This window comes from Mobula hypostoma, chromosome 12 (assembly GCF_963921235.1).
Source record: "Mobula hypostoma chromosome 12, sMobHyp1.1, whole genome shotgun sequence".
Lineage (NCBI taxonomy): Eukaryota > Metazoa > Chordata > Chondrichthyes > Myliobatiformes > Myliobatidae > Mobula > Mobula hypostoma.
In genome coordinates this window covers 95,167,514-95,187,779 of record NC_086108.1, presented here as the reverse complement: position 1 = coordinate 95,187,779, position 20,266 = coordinate 95,167,514, and the positions used below count along the sequence as shown (strand labels likewise).

General features: G+C 42.4%; 1 protein-coding gene across 6 annotated transcripts in view; it reads right to left on the bottom strand.

Annotated features, from left to right (window-relative positions):
- The window catches only part of evi5a (ecotropic viral integration site 5a), a 292,185-nt gene that overhangs the window by 197,000 nt on the left and 74,919 nt on the right, over positions 1–20,266 (bottom strand). For 5 of the 6 annotated variants that reach the window (XM_063064647.1, XM_063064648.1, XM_063064649.1 and 2 more), the window contains one exon: positions 1,156–1,345. In XM_063064647.1, the coding sequence (XP_062920717.1) occupies positions 1,156–1,345 (190 nt within the window). Of the gene's footprint in view, positions 1–1,155; positions 1,346–12,569; positions 12,643–20,266 lie in introns of all 6 variants that reach the window. The other variant, XM_063064651.1, reaches the window with a different exon arrangement.

The window sequence follows — 20,266 nt, the reverse complement described above, 5'->3', positions numbered from 1 at the left end:
TAGCGGGTAGGACCATTACAGACGGCGAAGAAAGTGTCCCGAAGGTGTGGAAGGGTCTGGGATAGGGACACCAAGTACCTCCTCATGGCGGAAAGCGTCGCCTTCAGAGCTTGACGGGAGAAGCGGCGAGAGGCAGAGTCAATGAAATGTGTAAATCTTTTACGCAATGGTTAGTATGTGGAATGGGCTGCCGGCGACAGTGGTGGAGGCAGATACGATAGGGTCTTTTAAGAGACTCCTGGACATGTATATGCAGCTCAGAAAAATAGAGGGCTATGGGTAACCCTTGGTAATTTCTCAGGTAAGGACATGTTTGGCACAGCTTTGTGGGTCGAAGGGCCTGTATTATGCTGTAGGTTTTGTGCTTCTATGAAACTCCAGTGTTCAGGCATTTGCGGTGACACATACCAGAGTTGTATGACTCCTTCAGAAATCTAGATGAGCTGTGCAACAGGTGCTGGCATGTACATCACTGAACATGAAGTCTAACATGAAGAGAAACCCAAGCGTGCTGGGAATTCCCAACTTTGTACCAGGGAGTCTATCAGAATCTGCATAGACCTAGAATTCCCATTCATTTTAGTGGAAATCCCCAAGCTGCAAATTAGGCCAAGAAAGACAATCACTTTCATTATATCTACAATTGTTAAAAGCCTTACATCTTTAATGCATTTTAAAAAGTACTTATTAAAAATCATTATTTAGATCATTTAATAGTTCTTAGTTATTTCCGAAAAGTAACATTAATCAGCTCAAAGTTTCTCAGACTTTGAAGGTCCAATCAACTCCCCCATCTCCATCCCTTATCTTGTCATGAGCTGTTTGGATGTTCTGTATTCAGGCTTCAGAAGTCTTCCAAAGGAAGTCCCACTACTATCGGGGATCAAGGGACCCAACACAGTTGTATCTGTTCATTCCTACTCTGTTTATAGACCACCTGGGACAAGTTGAATGGCAACCAAAAGAAACACGTTCCAACACTACTGTGCTTCAACAGTGCAAGAAATATATGCAACACAAATTAGCAAATTGAATCAAATACTTCCAAAGATGTCACAGCTTCAGAAATGTATTGCCTTTCAAAAATGTTATAACAACTTTCCACCCTTCAATTTAAACAACAGTAATGATAGGAAGATGATGTATGGTACTTACCTTCATCTGCTTCTCTTTCTTTTTACGTACATCGTCCCACTCATTAACAATTCTCCCCCACAGTATCCAGGAATCTTCTTCCAGGTGGCTCAGGTTACTGGAGGCAGAAGAACTGGATACCAGGGAAGATCCACTATTGCGTCGAGATCCATTTACAGATTTCAGAGACTTGCTGTCAGTCTCCAGTAGCCTGTACCAATAAATAATGTAGGTTTCTAATTATTTATCTAAAAAGCTGTGAATATTATTTCAATATAACAAAATAAAATTCTTACAAATGAAAAAGATTTTGTATGTTCTGGTTACTTTACTAAATTTGGGTAGGATTTCAGCTTGAAATTTTCATGATGTCAGATATCTGACAGCATTCAAGTATGGTTTTGTCATACTTTGTCTGATAAGTATTCTGTATTTGCCTGGATATAGGAAAGTTATTCCTTGGATAATGCCTGTACATGTCCAGATGGCTGAAGACACCAGGAGAAATAGGAGAAAAGAATTAAAAATTTTTATGCATAAATTGAAAGGTATTTATTAATAAACTAGCACGAGGACTAAACAACACAAAATCTGAGACACTATAAATAGACATCTCTGCTTGTTCTTACAAATAAGGGAAAAAAAACTCTTCCTGAACATCTTGGAGATGAGGGATCAGTTACGATCCCTACAATTGCTGCATTTCTAAACTTACAAAGGCTTAGTTGGAGAGGGTATAAGGTCATATCAGCAGCATCACACAATTTAAGGCTACACTCACAACATGCTAGAGGAACTCAGCAGGTTGGGTAGCATCAGTGGAAACAATGAGTCGACGTTTCGGGCCGGAACCTCTCGTCAGGACTGTAGGGGAAAGGGGCAGAGGCCCTATAAAGAAGGTAGGGGGAGGGTGGGAAGGAGAAGACTGGTAGGTTCCAGGTGAAAAACCAGTAAGGGGAAAGACAAAGGGGTGGGGGAGGGGAAGCAGGGAGGTGATAGGCAGGAAAGGTGAAGAAAGAATAGGGGAAAACACAATGGGTAGTAGGAGGCGGAACCATGAGGGAGGTGATAGGCAGCTGGGGGAGGGGGCAGAGTGAAATATAGATAGAGGGAGGGAGGGGGAGGGAATTACCAGAAGTTGGAGAATTTCATACCAAGGGGCTGAAGACTACCTAGATGGTATATGAGGTGTTGCTCCTCCAACCTGAGTTCACAATTTAAGGCTGCTCCTTACATGGACAATAAGCACATTTTCAAGAATGAAGGATTAAACCAGAACATCTTGCTTGCAGACAGCTGGCTACTGACAGCAAATCAAGATGTTTTAAGTCCTCTCCTGCATTTTTAATAGAGCAGTTTAACACTCAAAATTATTAAAACCTTTTAAAGATGTATTTGTGTTACATAAAACAAACATCTTCTGATTCAACTTCAACAGAAAAAAATTAACTTCATTAATGGGGGTTTACTAAGACTCCCCTATTTCCTTACACACAAGTTCACAAAATTGGAAATACTGCTTTGCACATTCCAACATGTTTTGTATGTTGTGTTAAGAACTTTCATTGTATTTCAAAATGTCAATAATACAATAAAACTAAAACAGTAATCTACACCCATTGTGCAAACTTTATTCACTGTGTATCACTAACATGGAGCAAATTCAGTTTACTTGCAGAAGTGAGGTGCCAAGTCTTAAATGAAACAACCAAACATAAAGCGTTTTTCAGCGTTTGGTACAAGTCTCATAAGAAAAAGATAATTTTACAAATATGCCTCTACATCTTAAACCCAAAAAATGACAGCCCAAGAACATCACTCACACTCCCTCAACACCACCAAGAATTAATTAGTTTCCTCCACGATCACATTTTACTACCTGGGCTTCCTTGTATAACAAACAACCTCCACTTCAAACACGAGGAATTCTGCAGATGCCGGAAATTCAAGCAACACACATCAAAGTTGCTGGTGAACGCAGCAGGCCAGGCAGCATCTCTAGGAAGAAGTACAGTCGATGTTTCAGGCCGAGACCTTTTGTCAGGACTAACTGAAGGAAGAGCTAGTGAAGGAGATGGTAAAGACCCGGCATGGATGAGAGCTGGGATCGGGGGGGGGGGGGGAGGCTGGGGGCGTCAGTGGAGAGGGGAGGGTTGGGGTGAGAGGAAGATGGAGCCTCTGTGGGCCCAGGAACTGACGGTGGGATCTGAGGGAGACGGGGTTGCAGAGTGGTGGTGGGGGAAGGGGAGACGGGAGTCACAATAGCAGCACATAAAGACCCGGCCTGGAGTTCAAGGCTGGAGTCGCAGTTGGTGGTTGCGCAATTGCTTTGAAGGTGTCCATGGTCATTGCTGGAGTCCGGGTTTTGAATATGCCCTGAGGTGTTGGAGCCGGTGAGATCAATGGCAGAGTCTGCAATCTGAAGTTCTAGCTCTTCCTTCAGTTAGTCCTGACGAAGGGTCTCGGCCCAAAGCGTTGACTGTACCTCTTCCTAGAGATGCTGCCTGGCCTGCTGCGTTCACCAGCAACTTTGATGTATGTTGCTTGAACCTCCACTTCAACTGCCCCAAAAATGTTGCCAAAGAATGCAAACTTTTTAAATTATCTAACACACTTTTTGGTAAACCTAATGTTCCTTCCCTCAACCTTTTTCGAAGATTTTGATTATTTGTGTATTGTCGTATCCTTCACTCTCATCACTCTGAAAGATTTGGTCAACTTTGTTCTCAATGCCTACCCTTCTCACACATTCAAATAGTCCACCCACAATTATTCCCCCTTCTCTCCCCCCCAATTTATTTCTGAGGCCTTCCTGCCAATTAATTTCCAGAGTAGTATCTAAACAGTTCCATCCACCCCACATTGTAAAGGACACTGTTTCATTCAGTTTAAGTCTGCTTTCCACAACCAAATGTTTTTTTTATCCACCTCAGTAAAGCCTCTTACTGTATCCATTACATTTCCTATCAGGAAAATAAAAACTGCAAATGCCAGAAAGTGAAAATCATAACAGTCAGTGATGGAAACAGAGTTACATTTCATGTTAAAGCCCCTTTTAAGAGTTCCAGTTCAGAGTCAATAAAATGCTAACTCTGCTTCCTTTCCATGTATGCCACCTGATCCACTGAGTGATCCAGCGTTTTCTGTTCTGTTCCATAAGACCTAAAACATGGGAGCAGAATTAGGCCATTCAGCCCATCAAATCAGCTCTGTCATTCCATCATGGCCGATTTACTATCCTTCATATTCCCATTCTTCTGCCTTTTCCCCATAAGCTTTGACACCCTGACAAATCAAGAACTTATCAACCTCTTCTTCAAATATACCCAATGACTTGGCCTCCACAGTCAAGTGTGGCAATGAATTCCACAGACTCACTATCCTCTGGCTAAAGAAATTCCTCATCTCTGGTCTAAGTGGACATCCCTCTATTCCAAGGTTGTGCCCTCTGGTCCTATGCTCAAACACCACAAGCATCCTCTTCACATCCACACTATCCAGACCCGCCAACTGATCAGTTTCAATGAGATCCCTCCCTCATTCTTCTAAACTCCACTGAGTATAAGCATAAAGCGATCAAATGCTTCTCGTATGTTAACCCTTTCATTCCCAGAATCATTCTCGTGAACCTCCTCTGAACCCTCTCTAATACCACACATCTTATCTTGGCCCAGGGGTCCAAAACTGCTCACAATACAAATGCAGTCTGACCAACGCCTTACAAAGTCTCAGCATTACATCCTTGTTCTTATATCCTAGTCCTCTCGAAATGACTGCATTTACCTTCCTTACCACCGACTCAACCTGCAAGTTAACCTTTTAGAAATCCTGCACATGTAGACTCCCTGCTTCCTCCACAAAACCAGCCCCCCCCACCCATCTTTATATCTTCTGCTAACTTGGCCACAAAGCCACCAATTCTGTCATCCAAATCACTGGTATACTGTATGACATGAAAAGAAGGGGACCCAACACCAACCATTGCAGAACACCACTAGAAACCTGTAGCCAACGAGCAAACACTTTGCCGCCAGTCAGCCAATCTTCTATCCATACTAGTATGTTTCCTGTAACACCATGGGTTCTTGACTTGTTAAGCAGACTTATGTTTGGCACCTTGTCAAAGGCCTCCTGAAAGTCCAAGTAATCAACAGCCATTGACTCTCCTTTACTTATTCTGTCTATTATCTCCTCAAAGAATTCCAACAGATTTATCAGGCAAGATTTCCCCTTAAGGAAACCATGCTGACTTTGGCCTATTTTATCTTGCATTTCCAGGTACCGCGAAACATCATCCTTAATAATAGACTCCACATCTTCCCAACCACTGAGGTCAGGCTAAATGGCCTATAATTTCCTTTCTTCTGCCTCCTTCCCTTCTTAAGGAGTGGAGTGACATTTGTAATTTTCCATTTCTCCAGAACCATTCCAGAATTTAGTGATTCTTGAAAGATCACTACAGAGGCTTCCACAATCTCTTCAGCTACTTCTTTCAGAACCCTGGAATGTCATCCATCTGATCCAGGTGACTTCCCTACCTTAAGATTGTTCAGCTTCCCATGCACCTACTCCTTAGTAATAGCAACCACACTCACATCTGGCCCAACATACTCGAATTTCTGGCATATTGTAAGTCCCTTCCAGTGAAGGCTGACAACAACTACTTCCCAAGTTCATCTGCCATACCTTCTTGTGGTCAAAAATTCATTCTTGCATCTCTTTTACTCTATATTTTTGGGGGGAAAAACTTTTTGTAGTTTCTATTATATTAATGGCTGGCTTACCTTCATATCTCATCTATTCTCCCCTATGGCTTTTTCAGTTGCCTTCTGTTGGTTGTTAAAAGTTTCCCAATCCTTTAACAATATTTGCAATGTTATATCCCCTCCCTTTTACTTTTATGCTGTCTTTGACTTCTCTTATCAGCTATGGTTGTATATCTTCCCTTTAGAATACTTCTTCATCTTTAGGACGAATCAATCCTGCGCCTACTGAATTGCACCCAGAAACTCTAGCCATTGCTGTTCTACAGCCATCCCTGCTAGTGTCCCCTTCCAATCAATTTTGGCTAGCTCCTCTCTTTTCCTTCCATAATTCGTTCTTACACGTCTGTAATACTGATACTGTACATCTGACTTCTATCTTCTCACTTTCAAACTGCAAGGGGAATCCTATCATATTCTGATCTGGGTCTCCTAAGGGCTCCTTTACCATAAGCTCCCTAATCAAATCTGATTCATTAACCAATCTGGAAATGCCTCTGCCCTCATGGACTTAACCACCAGCTGCTCTAAAAAGCCACCTTGTAGACATTCTATAAATTCTCTTTCTTGGGATTCAGCACCAACCTGATTTTCCCAATCTACCTGCATATGAAAATCCCCATCACTATCAAAACATTGCCCTTTTGACATGCATTTTCTATTTCCATTGTAATTTGTAGACCACATTTTTACTGCTGTTCAGAGCTCTGTATGTAACTCCCATGTATATGAAGGATGTAAGTAATAAAGTCAATTCAATTCAGGGTCTGTTTACCCTGGCAATTTCTTAACTCTACTCACAAGAACTCTACATCTTCTGATCCTGTGTCACATCTTTCTACGGATTTGATTTCATTTTTTACTAACATCCCCTCCACCTACATGCCTGTCTTTTTTGATACAAGGTGTATCCTTGGATGTTAATAAATCAAATATTGAAATATTTGTGTACTCAAATACAACACCTTCAGCCCTGCATTCATCACCCTTTTTGATTTTGCCTCCAGGTTGCACTTCAACTCATCCCACTTACTGCAAATTTGTCCTATCATCTGCCTGTTCTTCCTCAGTCTAATTACACACTTCCTCAACTTGTACACCAACTGCCCCATTCTTAGTCCTGTCATTTGGCTTCCCATCCTGCAAAATTAGTTTAAACCCTCCCCTACAGCTCTAGTAAACCTGCCCCCAAGGATATTGGTCCCCCTCCGGCTCAGCTGTAATTCATCCTTTTTATGCAGGTCATAACTTCCCCAGAAGAGATCTCTATAGCCCGGGAATCTGAAACCCTGCCTACTGCACCAATTCCTCAGCACACATTCAGTCAAATCATCCTATTCTTATCCTCACTGGCATGTGGCACAGGCAGAAATCCAAAGGTTACTACCTTGGATGTCCTGCTTTTCAGCTTCATACCCAACTCCCTATATTCATTCTTCAAGACCTCCTCCCTTTTTCTACTTGTGTCGTTGGTACCAATATGTACCCCAATTTCTGGCTGATAAGTATTCAGATTAAAGGACTGCAGATATCAAGGAGAACTATGTGGCTAAAGAAGATCAGGTAGGTAAACGGCCATGAAGGTTTTTAATATGAGAATGATAATTTAAAGAGTTATTGTTCAACCAGGAGGCAGAGATAACAAGCAAACAGAATCTCTTGCAGGTTATTTCACAGGCAGACTTCCATGGGAAGTGCAAAAATGGACACCAACTAAATCTTCAGCAATGGTATGGTTTAGGATTTTGGCAACTGATGAGCTGACAATTAGGCAAAATCAGGTAATGTCAAAGATAGAAATAAACAGTCTTAGCAAGCCAAGAGCTATCTGAGTATTATTTTTTTTTAATTTGTCAACATGAAGTTCAACTACCAGAGATGCTTGCTCAGAATTCCAGCAACTGACTTCAATCCTTACCTCCAATGTCATCTGTGGGAGTTTGCGCATTCTCCGTGTAACTCTGTGGGTTTGTTTTGTGTGCTTTCCTTGCCACAACTCAAAAGGTGCAGGTTATTAGGCTAATTGCCCACTGTAAATTAAACTCATCTGAAGGTAAATGGAGGCTGTGGAGGAATTAATGTGAGGGTAAATGGGTGTTTGAAGTGGATTATGTTTGCTTAAAGGTCCATTTTCATAATGTAGGAAGATTGTTCTCTCTTCACCCAAATTCATTATTAATGCTTACAATTACATAGAACATAGAATAGTACAGCACAATACAGGCCCTTCGGCCCACAATGTTGTGCCGACCCTCAAACCCTGCCTCCCATATAAGCCCCCAACTTAAATTCCTCCATATACCTGTCCAGTAGTCTCTTAAACTTCACTAGTGTACCTGCCTCCACCACTGACTCAGGCAGTGCATTCCACGCACCAACCACTCTCTGAGTAAAAACCCTTCCTCTAATATCCCCCTTGAACTTCCCACCCCTTACCTTAAAGCCAAGTCCTCTCGTATTGAGCAGTGGTGCACTGGGGAAGAGGCGCTGACTATCCACTCTAACTATTCCTCTTATTATCTTGTACACCTCTATCATGTCTCCTCTCAATTCTGCAGCAACAGTGCACTTTGGCTTTGGGACAACCACTATAGAAATAATCCAGCTATTCCTATTTGCAAATCCTCTGGATGCACTCAAGTGCCTTTAAGCAACATCCTTATCATTTAATCTTCCTTTCCTATCAATTAGCATAGATGTACTTGTTGAAAACAAGTTACATGTTAAGATTTTCCTTTTCTGAGAAAGGTCATCAAACTAAAATATTGACCCTATCTCTTTAAATATATCTGACCAGATGTGTATTTTAACTGCCGTCTATACTCATTTTAGAATAGTGTTGCATCAAGTCTACATCTGTTCCACTTGCAGCGTCTATCATCATGAGATGGCTTGACTGTTGACTTTTCTGGAAAATCAGAGATATTTAGTTCAGTATGTTGGTGTACCTCTCTAAATTCTTTGAAAAGCCAAATGTAACACCTTTAAAACTCTTGCACCAGTACAATCAAAATATCTCCTAAGTTAGCAAGGTCACTTAAGAGGATCGACTAATGAGTGACTAGAGAACACATTGTAGAAATCAGAATTTTCCTCTTCTCATGCTGGCTCAGAAAATAAGATGCAATCTATTACACTGAAGATATACCATCACAACACGTCAACAGCAGATGGCATTTCATCAGCTCTTTACTCAATACTGGAACATCTGGACAGCAAAGACGCAAACATCAGATGCTCCTCATTTTCTACAACTCAGCAACCAATACTTTCATCCCCTCAAAACTAATCAATTAGCTTCAAGACCTGGGCTTCAGTACCTCCTTGTGTAACTGGACCCCGATTTCCTCACTTGCAGACCTAAATCAGTTCAGATTGGCATCTCCCCTACAATCTCTGTCTGTCAGCACAGGTGCACCACAAAGCTGTGTATTTCACCCCCTGCTCTACTTGCTTTATACTTATGACCACAAGGTTAAGCACAGCTCCAATGCTGTATTTAAGTTTGGTGATGACCCCACTGTCATTGGCCAAATCAAAGGTGGTGACAAATCAGAATATACGAGGGATATTGAAAATCTGGCTGAGTGATGCCACAACAACCTTTCACTCAATATCAGCAAGACCAGGGAGCAGATTATTGACTTCAGGAGGAGAAAACCATTGGTCCATGAGCCAGTTCTCATTGAGGATCAGAGGTGGAGAAGGTCAGCAACTTTAAATTCCTTGGTGTTATCACTTCAGAGGATCTGCCTGGATCCAGCATGCAAGTACTGTTACAAAGAAAGCACAGCACTGCCTCTACTTTCTTAGGAATTTGCAAAGATTCAGCATGTCAACTAACACATAGACGAACTTCTATCAATGTGTGATGGGGAGAATATTGCCTGGTTGCATCACAGCCTGGTATGGAAACATCAATAGCCTTGAATGGAAAAGCCTTCAAAAAGTAGTGGATACGGCCCAGTTCATAAGACCATAAGACAAAGGAGCATAATTAGGCCATTCAGCTCATCGAGTCCAATCTGCCATTCCATCATGGCTGATTGCGGATCCCACTCAACCCCATATCCTTTGATGCCCTGACCGATCTGGAAACGATTAACTTCTGCCATAAATATACCCATGGACTTGGCCTCTACTGCAGTATGTGGCAGAGCATTCCACAGATTCACTACTCTCTGACTAAAATGTCGCAGGTAAAGCCCTCCTCACAATTGAGGAGCTCTGTCACAGTAAAGTAGCATCTACCTCTAGCATTCAGGTCGTGCTCTCCTCTCGCTGCTGCGATGAGGAACAAAGTACAGGAGCCTCAGAGCCCACACCACCAGGTTCGGGAACAGTGATTATCCCTCAGCCATCAGGCTCTTAAACCAGAGGGGATAACTTCACTCGCTCTGTCACTGAACTCACTATCACTCTTCATCTCATGTCCAATATTTATTGCTTATTTACTATTATTTATTTTCGTATTTGCACAGTTTGTTATCTTTGGCACGTTGGTTGTTGGTCTGTATTGTTGGGTGCAGCCTTTCATTGATTCTATTGGGTTTCCCAAATGTACTGTGAATGCCCACCAGAAATGCACCTCAAGGTTGTATATGGATACATATATGTACTTTGATAAAATATTTACTTTGAACTTTGATTAATTTAAATGAAATTGAAATATAACAGAAAAATCAAGGGAAAAAATGCTGGGCTATTTCATTAGCTGTTCAATTGATTCAAATGGTTGGGAGTGAAGTACCTGAGCACTTGGTATAGCATAAAGAATTCTTTTTCATAGCATGAATCATGTTCTAGAACCACATGAAAATATCTGGACTTGCATAACTGTGGTCAGTGATGAGTTTAATTTTTTGAGTTTAGTAGGAAGAACTATGATGAGGAGGAGCTTCAAATTTAAGCCACCCAAAACTTGGAAAATTTATCCGCAACTGCTTTAATCAAATAGTGGCAAATCCCTGAAAGAGTATTTTGTTCTGAGCTGCAATGACTAAACCATTAGAGCAAAGCATAATATTTAAACATGAAACTGCTGCTCAGTGATCTGAATGTACTTGTACCAGAACACACTGAGAACTACTATGTAAACTAGCACGTAATTATGTTGCAAGAGAGGTTACGTAACAGCAAGTGTTGCTTCAAGTATAATAAACTCATGTAAGACCACCTCTGCCATACTGCATATAATTCGAAGTTCAAGAAAGAATACACTTGCACATTGGTAGTATAGAAAAAATTCACTTTATTCACAGGGATGAAGAGGTTGTGTTATGCATGAGCTCAAATGAAAGAGGATTAAATGGAAGAGAGGAGGACAAGTGAGGCACTCTGCTGCTCAAACCACGAGATAAAACTAGATCAAAACATATCTGATTTGATGGTAACCTATTCATTAAGACCTGGCTGGTGGCGTAGTGGCATCGGCGCCGGACTTCGGGACGAGAGGTCCTAAGTTCGAATCCAGCCGGCTCCCCTGAATGCTTTCCATCCATGCTGGGTTACCAGCTGGTGATCTGTTTGGAAACTCACCCAGCAGAGGGCAATGGCAAACCACTGCTGTAACTTGCCTCGTACGCAGTTCCCCACTACGTCAGAGAGGCGTAGAGGGAAATCATCCGCGAACCAGAGAAACTCCAGATGCGACATACCTTTCCCTTTCCTATTCATTAAATTACAGTAAGATTTCAAAGGAACTCAAGAGAGTAGAGGCATAGACAAAATTATAGGTACACAGCATAGAAACAGGTCCTTCTGCTCAACTCATCCATGATGACCAAGGTGTCTTCTTGATGTAATCTCATTTGCCTGATTTTGGCCGAGATCCATCTAAACCTTTCCTATCCATTTTCCTGCCCACAGACCTTTCAAATCTTGCAAATGTACCACTTCCTCTGACAGACCATAACCTTCTATCCACCACCCTGCATGTAGGAAAACTGGGGAAAGAGGAGTGATTCTGTTTGGATGGGTTTCCTTTGCAGCAGACTTGGCAGGTGTCCTAGCAAACTCAATAATGTGATCTGTCTAAAAAATTTAAACAAAGCACGGGAGAAAAGTTTGAGCGGGGGGGGGGGGTTAAATTTAGAAAATTAACAAAAAAAAGAGAAAAGAACATGCAGAATAGCAAAGTAGGTATTGGTAACCAGAATCTATCAGGACAATGCACACAAAGATTAGTATATTAGTATACCTTCAACTAAAGTCAGGGCTGGGAAAATAGCACAAAGATCTGAATGCGCACAGCATTCTTAAAGACATGCAGGTATTCCATGATTAACAAACGTTCTTTTGATGAACTTTCACTGTAACACAGTGTCAGAGCTAAAGAGCATGGAAGAGAGACAAAAGATACAAAAACCTGAAAGCACATACACTAGGATTAAGGACAACTTTTATCCCAGTTGTAAGTAAGTTGAATGGTCCCCTCATACAGTAAAATGGACTTTTGACCTGTTTACCTAGTTATGGCCTTGCACCTGGTCTACCAGCACTGCACATTATTCTGCTTTTGTTATTGCTTTACCTTATACTACCTCAATGCTCTGCTGTAATGATTGATCTCTGCAGATGGCATGCAAAACAAAGTTTTCACTGTGCTTTGGTGCATGTGACAATAATAACCCAATTTATCTTGTGTACAAACTAATAAATCTATCAATTTACCAGTTCATCCAAGTGGAAAGGTTGGAGTTTGGACAATATCGTTGATGGAGCATCAGGAATGCGACAATCCTACCTACATAATGCACACAAAGAGAAGTTAGTACTCATCCACTGAATGTGCATTATTGTTGATGCAATGATGGACAGAATGGAAAAAGATAAAGTGTGATTAGGAGTCCTTGAGTTTAATGATGATCTAATTCAAGATCATTATAAGACCATAAAATATCAGAGAAGAATTAGGCCATTTGGCCCATCGAGGCTACTCCATCATTCAATCATTTCCCACCCCCCGCAGCCTTCTTCCCATAACCCTTAATGCCATGTCCGATCAAAAAACGAACAAGCTCTGCCTTAAATACACTCAATGACCTGGCCTCTACAGCTGCATGTGGTAATAAATTCCACAAATTTACCAGCCTTTGGCTAAAGAAATTTCTCTGTTTTAAATGGACACCCCTCTATCCTGAGGCTGTGACTTTTGTCCTAGACTCCCCCACCACAGGAAACAACCTTTCCACATCTACTCTGTCTGGGCCTTTCAACATTCAAAAGATTTCAATAAAATTCCCCCTCCATCCTTCTAAATTCCAGCGAGTACAGACCCAGAGCTATCAAATGTTCCTCGTATGATAACCCTTTCATTCCCAGAATCATTCTCGAGAACCTCCTCTGAAACCTCACCAATGCCAGCACATTTTCTTAGATGAGGAGTCCAAAACTGTTCACACAATACTTATAGAGCCTCAACATCACATTCCTGCTGTTATATTCTAGACTTCTTGAAATGAAAGCTAACATTGCATTAGTCTTTGTCACCACTGACTATACCTGCAAGTGAAACTTCAGGGTATTCTGCACATGGACTTCCAAGTCCCTTTGCACCTCAGATTTTTCGACTTTCACCCCATTTAGCAAATAGTCTGCATATTTATTTCTACTAGCAAAGTGCATGACCATCCATTTTCCAACATTGTATTTCATTTGCCACTCTTACTCATTCTCCTAATCTGTCTAAATCCTTCTGGAGCCTACCCATTTCCACAACACTACCTGCCCCTCCACCAATCTTCGTATCATCTGCAAACTTGGCAACAAAGCCATCCCATCTATTCCATCATCTAAATCATTGATATACAGCACAAAACAAAGCGGTCCCAACACCGATCTTTGCAGAACACCACTAGTCACTGTCAACCAACCAGAAAAGGATCTTTTTATTCCCATTTGCTGCCTCCTACCAATCAGCCAATGCTGTAACCATGCCAATAACTTCTCTGGAATGCCATGGGCTTTTAACCTGGTAAGCAGCTTCAAGTCTGACACTTTGTCAAAAGTCTTCTGAAAGTCCAAATATACAACTTCCACTGTATCCCTTTTATCTATCTTGCTTGTTATCTCCTCAAAGAATTCCAACAGGTTCATCAGGTAAGATTTTCCCTTAAGGAAACCATGCTGACTTTGTCCTAAAATGTCCTGTGTCACCAGGTACTCCAGCACCTCATTCTTAACAACTGACTCCAACTTCTTATCAACCACTGAGATCAGGCTAACTGGTCTATAAACGCAAACAACAGGAATTCTGCAGATGCTGGAAATTCAAGCAACACACATCAAAGTTGCTGGTGGACGCAGCAGGCCAGGCAGCATCTCTAGGAAAAGGTACAGTCGACGTTTCAGGCCGAGACTCTTCGCCAGGACTAACTGAAGGAAGAGTTAGTAAGAGTTTTGAAAGTGGGAGGGGGAGGGGGAGATCCAAAATGATAGGAGAAGACAGGAGGGGGAGGGATGGAGCCAAGAGCTGGACAGGTGATTGGCAAAGGGGATATGAGAGGATCATGGGACAGGAGGCCCAGGGAGAAAGACAAAGTGGGGGGGAACCCAGAGAATGGGCAAGGGGTATAGTCAGAGGGACAGAGGGAGAAAAAGGAGAGTGAGAGAAAGAATGTGTGTATAAAAATAAATAACAGATGGGGTACGAGGGGGAGGTGGGGCCTTAGCGGAAGTTAGAGAAGTCGATGTTCATGCCATCAGATTGGAGGCTACCCAGACGGAATATAAGGTGTTGTTCCTCCAACCTGAGTGTGGCTTCATCTTTACAGCAGAGGAGGCCGTGGATAGACATGTCAGAATGGGAATGGGATGTGGAATTAAAATGTGTGGCCACTGGGAGATCCTGCTTTCTCTGGCGGACAGAGCGTAGGTGTTCAGCAAAGCGGTCTCCCAGTCTGCGTTGGGTCTCGTCAATATACAGAAGGCCACATCGAGAGCACCGGACACAGTATATCACCCCAGCCGACTCACAGGTGAAGTGTCGCCTCACCTGGAAGGACTGTCTGGGGCCCTGAATGGTGGTAAGGGAGGAAGTGTAAGGGCATGTGTAGCACTTGTTCCGCTTACACGGATAAGTGCCAGGAGGGAGATCAGTGGGGAGGGATGGGGGGGACGAATGGATAAGGGAGTCGCATAGGGAGCGATCCCTGCGGAAAACAGAGAGAGGCGGGGAGGGAAAGATGTGCTTAGTGGTGGGATCCCGTTGGAGGTAGCAGAAGTTACGGAGAATAATATGTTGGACCCGGAGGCTGGTGGGGTGGTAGGTGAGGACCAGGGGAACCCTATTCCTAGTGGGGTGGCAGGAGGATGGAGTGAGAGCAGATGTACGTGAAATGGGGGAGATGCGTTTGAGAGCAGAGTTGATAGTGGAGGAAGGGAAGCCCCTTTCTTTAAAAAAGGAGGACATCTCCCTCATCCTGGAATGAAAAGCCTCATCCTGAGAGCAGATGCGGCAGAGACGGAGGAATTGCAAGAAGGGGATGGCATTTTTGCAAGAAACTGTGTGAGAAGAGGAATAGTCCAGATAGCTGTGAGAATCAGTAGGCTTATAGTAGACATCAGTGGATAAGCTGTCTCCAGAGACAGAAAGATCTAGGAAGGGGATGGAGGTGTCGGAAATGGACCAGGTAAACTTGAGGGCAGGGTGAAAGTTGGAGGCAAAGTTAATAAAGTCAACGAGCTCAGCATGCGTGCAGGAAGCAGCGCCAATGCAGTCATCGATGTAGCGAAGGAAAAGTGGGGGACAGATACCAGAATAGGCATGGAACATAGATTGTTCCACAAAGCCAACAAACTTCCGCCACCTCCAACGGGATCCCACCACTAAGCACATCTTTCCCTCCACCCCCCTCTGCTTTCCGCAGGGATCGCTCCCTACGCGACTCCCTTGTCCATTCGTCCCCCCCATCCCTCCCCACTGATCTCCCTCCTGCCACTTATCCTTGTAAGCGGAGCAAGTGCTACACATGCCCTTACACTTCCTCCCTTACCACCATTCAGGGCCCCAGACGGTCCTTCCAGGTGAGGCGACACTTCACCTGTGAGTCGGCTGGGGTGATATACTGCGTCCGGTGCTCTCGATGTGGCCTTCTATATATTGGCAAGACCCGACGCAGACTGGGAGACAGCTTTGCTGAACACCTACGCTCTGTCCGCCAGAGAAAGCAGGATCTCCCAGTGGCCACACATTTTAATTCCACATCCCATTCCCATTCTGACATGTCTATCCACGGCCTCCTCTACTGTAAAGATGAAGCCACACTCAGGTTGGAGGAACAACACCTTATATTCCGTCTGGGTAGCCTCCAACCTGATGGCATGAACATCGACTTCTCTAACTTCCGCTAATGCCCCACCTCCCCCTCGTACCTCATCCGTTATTTATTTTTATACACACATTCTTTTTCTCACTCTCCTTTTTCTCCCTCTGTCCCTCTGAATATACCCCTTGCCCATCCTCTGGGTCCCCTCCCCCCTCCTTTGTCTTTCTCCCTGGGCCTCCTGTTCCATGATCCTCTCATATCCCTTTTGCCAATCACCTGTCCAGCTCTTGGCTCCATCCCTCCCCCTCCTGTCTTCTCCTATCATTTTGGATCTCCCCCTCCCCCTCTCAAATCTCTTACTAACTCTTCCTTCAGTTAGTCCTGACGAAGGGTCTCGGCCTGAAACGTCGACTGTACCTCTTCCTAGAGATGCTGCCTGGCCTGCTGCGTTCACCAGCAACTTTGATGTATGTTGCTTAACTGGTCTATAATTTCCTTTCTGCTGCCTTCCTCCTTTTTTCAAACAGTGGAGAGACATTTGCAATTTTGCAGTCCTCTGGCACCATGCCAGAGTCCAGTGATTTGAAAGATCATTACTAATGCCTCCACAATCTCTACTGCAACCTCTTTCAGAACCCAAGGATGCAGTTTATCTGGCCCAGGTGACTTATGTACCTTTAGGTCTTTCAGCTTTTTGAGCACCTTCTCCCTTGTAATAGTAATATCATGCTAGACGTGAAATAATACGAACTGAAAGTGCAAAAAAAAAATCAAGGCTGGTTTCAGCATTGCACACCTGTAAATTATTAATCTTACTAGGAAAAAGCGCAGCTACTTTGGCAAGAGTACATGTTCCCAAAGACCTGATAAAAAAGTATCGAGGAAGTACATTTCTAAGCAAACATTTAAGAATCAAAACAAAACCTACAGATGCTGGAAAGGAAAGACAGCAGATGTTGGAGCAAAACTGAGGATAACAGTAAGTCAAGCAGCATCTGTGGAGGCAAAGAGATGACCTGTGTTTCAAATCAAAACCCTCAAAAGTGCAGATGGAAGATAACCTGCAGAAAATGGTGAGAGAGGGTTGAGATAGGAGCTGGAAGGTGGGAGATGATGCCATGCAAATCAGGAAACATCTGTGGAACGAGAAACAGAGCTAATATTTTAAGTCCAAACCTCTGTTCTAAGAAAGGGTTTCAGACTTCAAAAATTAACTTTGCTCCTTTCTCTAAAATACTGCCTAACCTATTGAGTATTTTCTGTACTCAACAGGTCAGACAATACAGCACTACAAAATCAGGTTTATTATCACCAGCATGTGATGTGAAATTTGTTAACTTAGCAGCAGCAGTTCAATGCAATACAAATCTAGCAGAGAGAAAAAAAAATAAACAAATAAATCAATTACATATAATGAATAGATTTTTTAAAATATGCAAAAGAAATACTGTATATTAAAAAAATGAGGTAGTATCCAAAGATTCAATGTCCATTTAGGAAGCGGATGGCAGAGGGGAAAAATCTGTTCCTGAATCACTGTTAATCATAAGATGGAACAATTTTATTCCTACTGGAAAAAGTGGTTTTACTACATAACACCTCATAGGCTTGATTTTATTCTCACAAGTCAATGAATATGTTGTTAAAAAAAAAGATCACTCCCTGCTCTGTACATTGTTTTCTTCTTTCGATTGTTCTTTCTTTCCTCTCCTTTCTATAAGTGTATACCTCAGATAAGTATTATGTGGAGATTTGTGACAAATATGATTATATGATCTATGTACAGCGTCTAAAATACATCTTGTGGAAATGTTTGTTTGATGAAAAAATAAATTACAGAAAGAGACGTCTTTGTTGACTGTACTGACCTTGGAAGCAGTTGTGCTTTTTAGTTGTATCAAGCTGAAAAGGGAATATTTAATCATATCCATTGAGAGTACTGCTGCTACTCGAGTCGTGCCTAGGAGCCCCAGAAAAATTATTTTCTGGTTTTATTTCTCTTGGAAGAGGATGTGCTCAAGTATGATCAACCCAAGGCATATGAAAATTGTTCCAGGCTTCAAGGCTTCCAAAGATTATTCTACCCTTCTCCCTATGCATGATGCTAAGGCTGAATATCAACTTGACTCTCAATCAACCAGTCAAAGAAACTCAAGTGCTCTAAAATGATATACAAACGCCGTATTTCCAGTGGGGTGCGAATATAACAAAGAAACCTGGGTAATGTGCTGCTCTTCCAAGATAATATCACACAATTTTTCTTTTCCTTTATCAATCAGTAGTATAGAACAAACTACCATGACCAGTGCAGCTTTGTTCACCTTAACATTTAGACAATCAGTTAACATTAAGGACGTGGCTGACAATATCCTGCTATATTGCCTGCTAATATACCATTGTTACAACTATGGGTCAGGGTATCATGACTATGTTCAAAGCTGTGTAACATGTAATAAAGTATGTAATTTTGGAAACAAGCAGCAAAGATAATCATTTGGGAAATCTGGAAAAGATACAACTGAAAGATTGCCAAAGAATACATCTTGAGGATGATTTCACCCATGTAAATCTTGAAGAAGACATTTACACGTTGGCAAATAGGTGGGGCTTGAAGTAGTCAAGATGATATGGAATATTATCAGAGGAATTATTAGCATCACATGATAATGACCTTACAAATGTGGATCTGTTAAATTTAGCAGAGGCCTCAAGAGAAATGGCCACTACCAAATTACTGAAAAGACCGGGGTATTCTATCACATCAATAAAGTGAATGCTACCTTCACAAATGAGATTAAACACAGATCACAGCATTAGAGAGAGATAATGGTAACATGATAGATACTGTAAGTGTGTCAGGAGTAACTGAAAAAAATTGCTTTGACACCTACTTTAAACCACATTCAGTCACCCAAGTATAGTTAAAGGCAGGAAATCTGCCTTAACAGACTCCAATTTCAGATTCATTCTCACCAGCATTATCAAAACCGATGACGTCTCACCTTCTCGCCTCAACATGCAATGCCACTTAGCACATATTGTACATAAAGATAAAATTTTGGTGCAGAAGTAGACCTTGCTCCCCCAGTCACTGGAATTGATGAAGTCATTGCAATCTTTACTTCACATTTCTGCCTTCTTGTGGTCACCTTTCATGTCTTTGCTTTGTAATAATCTGCCTCAAAAGATTCTGCTTCTCAGCAACTCAGAGTTCCAAAATCGTATGACTCGGCGAAAAAAATCCCCTCTTCTCTACCTCAAAGAAGCCCTTCTTTTGAGATAGGGCTAACATAGTACCTTGCTCTCCCACAAGAGGGGGCATCCTCTCTAGATCCACCCTACTGAGAACCCTGAAAGGATACATTATGTTTTCATTTTCTTCAATGAATGTTAATAAAAATTATATTTTACTCCGAGATACCTCTGATGATGCATCTTCATGTTTTAGTGGGAAGTCGGCACCTAAGTGCTCTATAGAAGATGGAATATTCTGGGGCATCAGGAGTAACTCACTGCACGACACCCAGCCACTGACAAGCTTGCGTAAGTGCAGCACTTGCAACTGAGTTCCACAATGGTCATCTCCAGAAAGGTAATGGGGGTGGAAGAAGAGTAATGCTGGCCGTGCCACCAATAAATTCACCTTGATTGAAGATAGAACATAGAATAGTACAGCACAGTACAGGCCCTTCGGCCCATAATGTTGTGCCGACCCTCAAACCCTGCCTCCCATATAAGCCCCCACCTTAGATTCCTCCATATACCTGTCTAGTAGTCTCTTAAACTTCACTAGTGTATCTGCCTCCACCACTGACTCAGGCAGTGCATTCCACGCACCAACCACTCTCTGGGTAAAAAACCTTCCTCTAATATCCCCCTTGAACTTCCCACCCCTTACCTTAAAGCCATGTCCTCTTGTATTGAGCAGTGGTGCCCTGGGGAAGAGGCGCTGGCTATCCACTCTATCTATTCCTCTTATTATCTTGTACACCTCTATCATGTCTCCTCTCACCCTCCTTCTCTCCAAAGAGTAAAGCCCCAGCTCCCTTAATCTCTGATCATAATGCATACTTTCTAAACCAGGTAGCATCCTGGTAAATC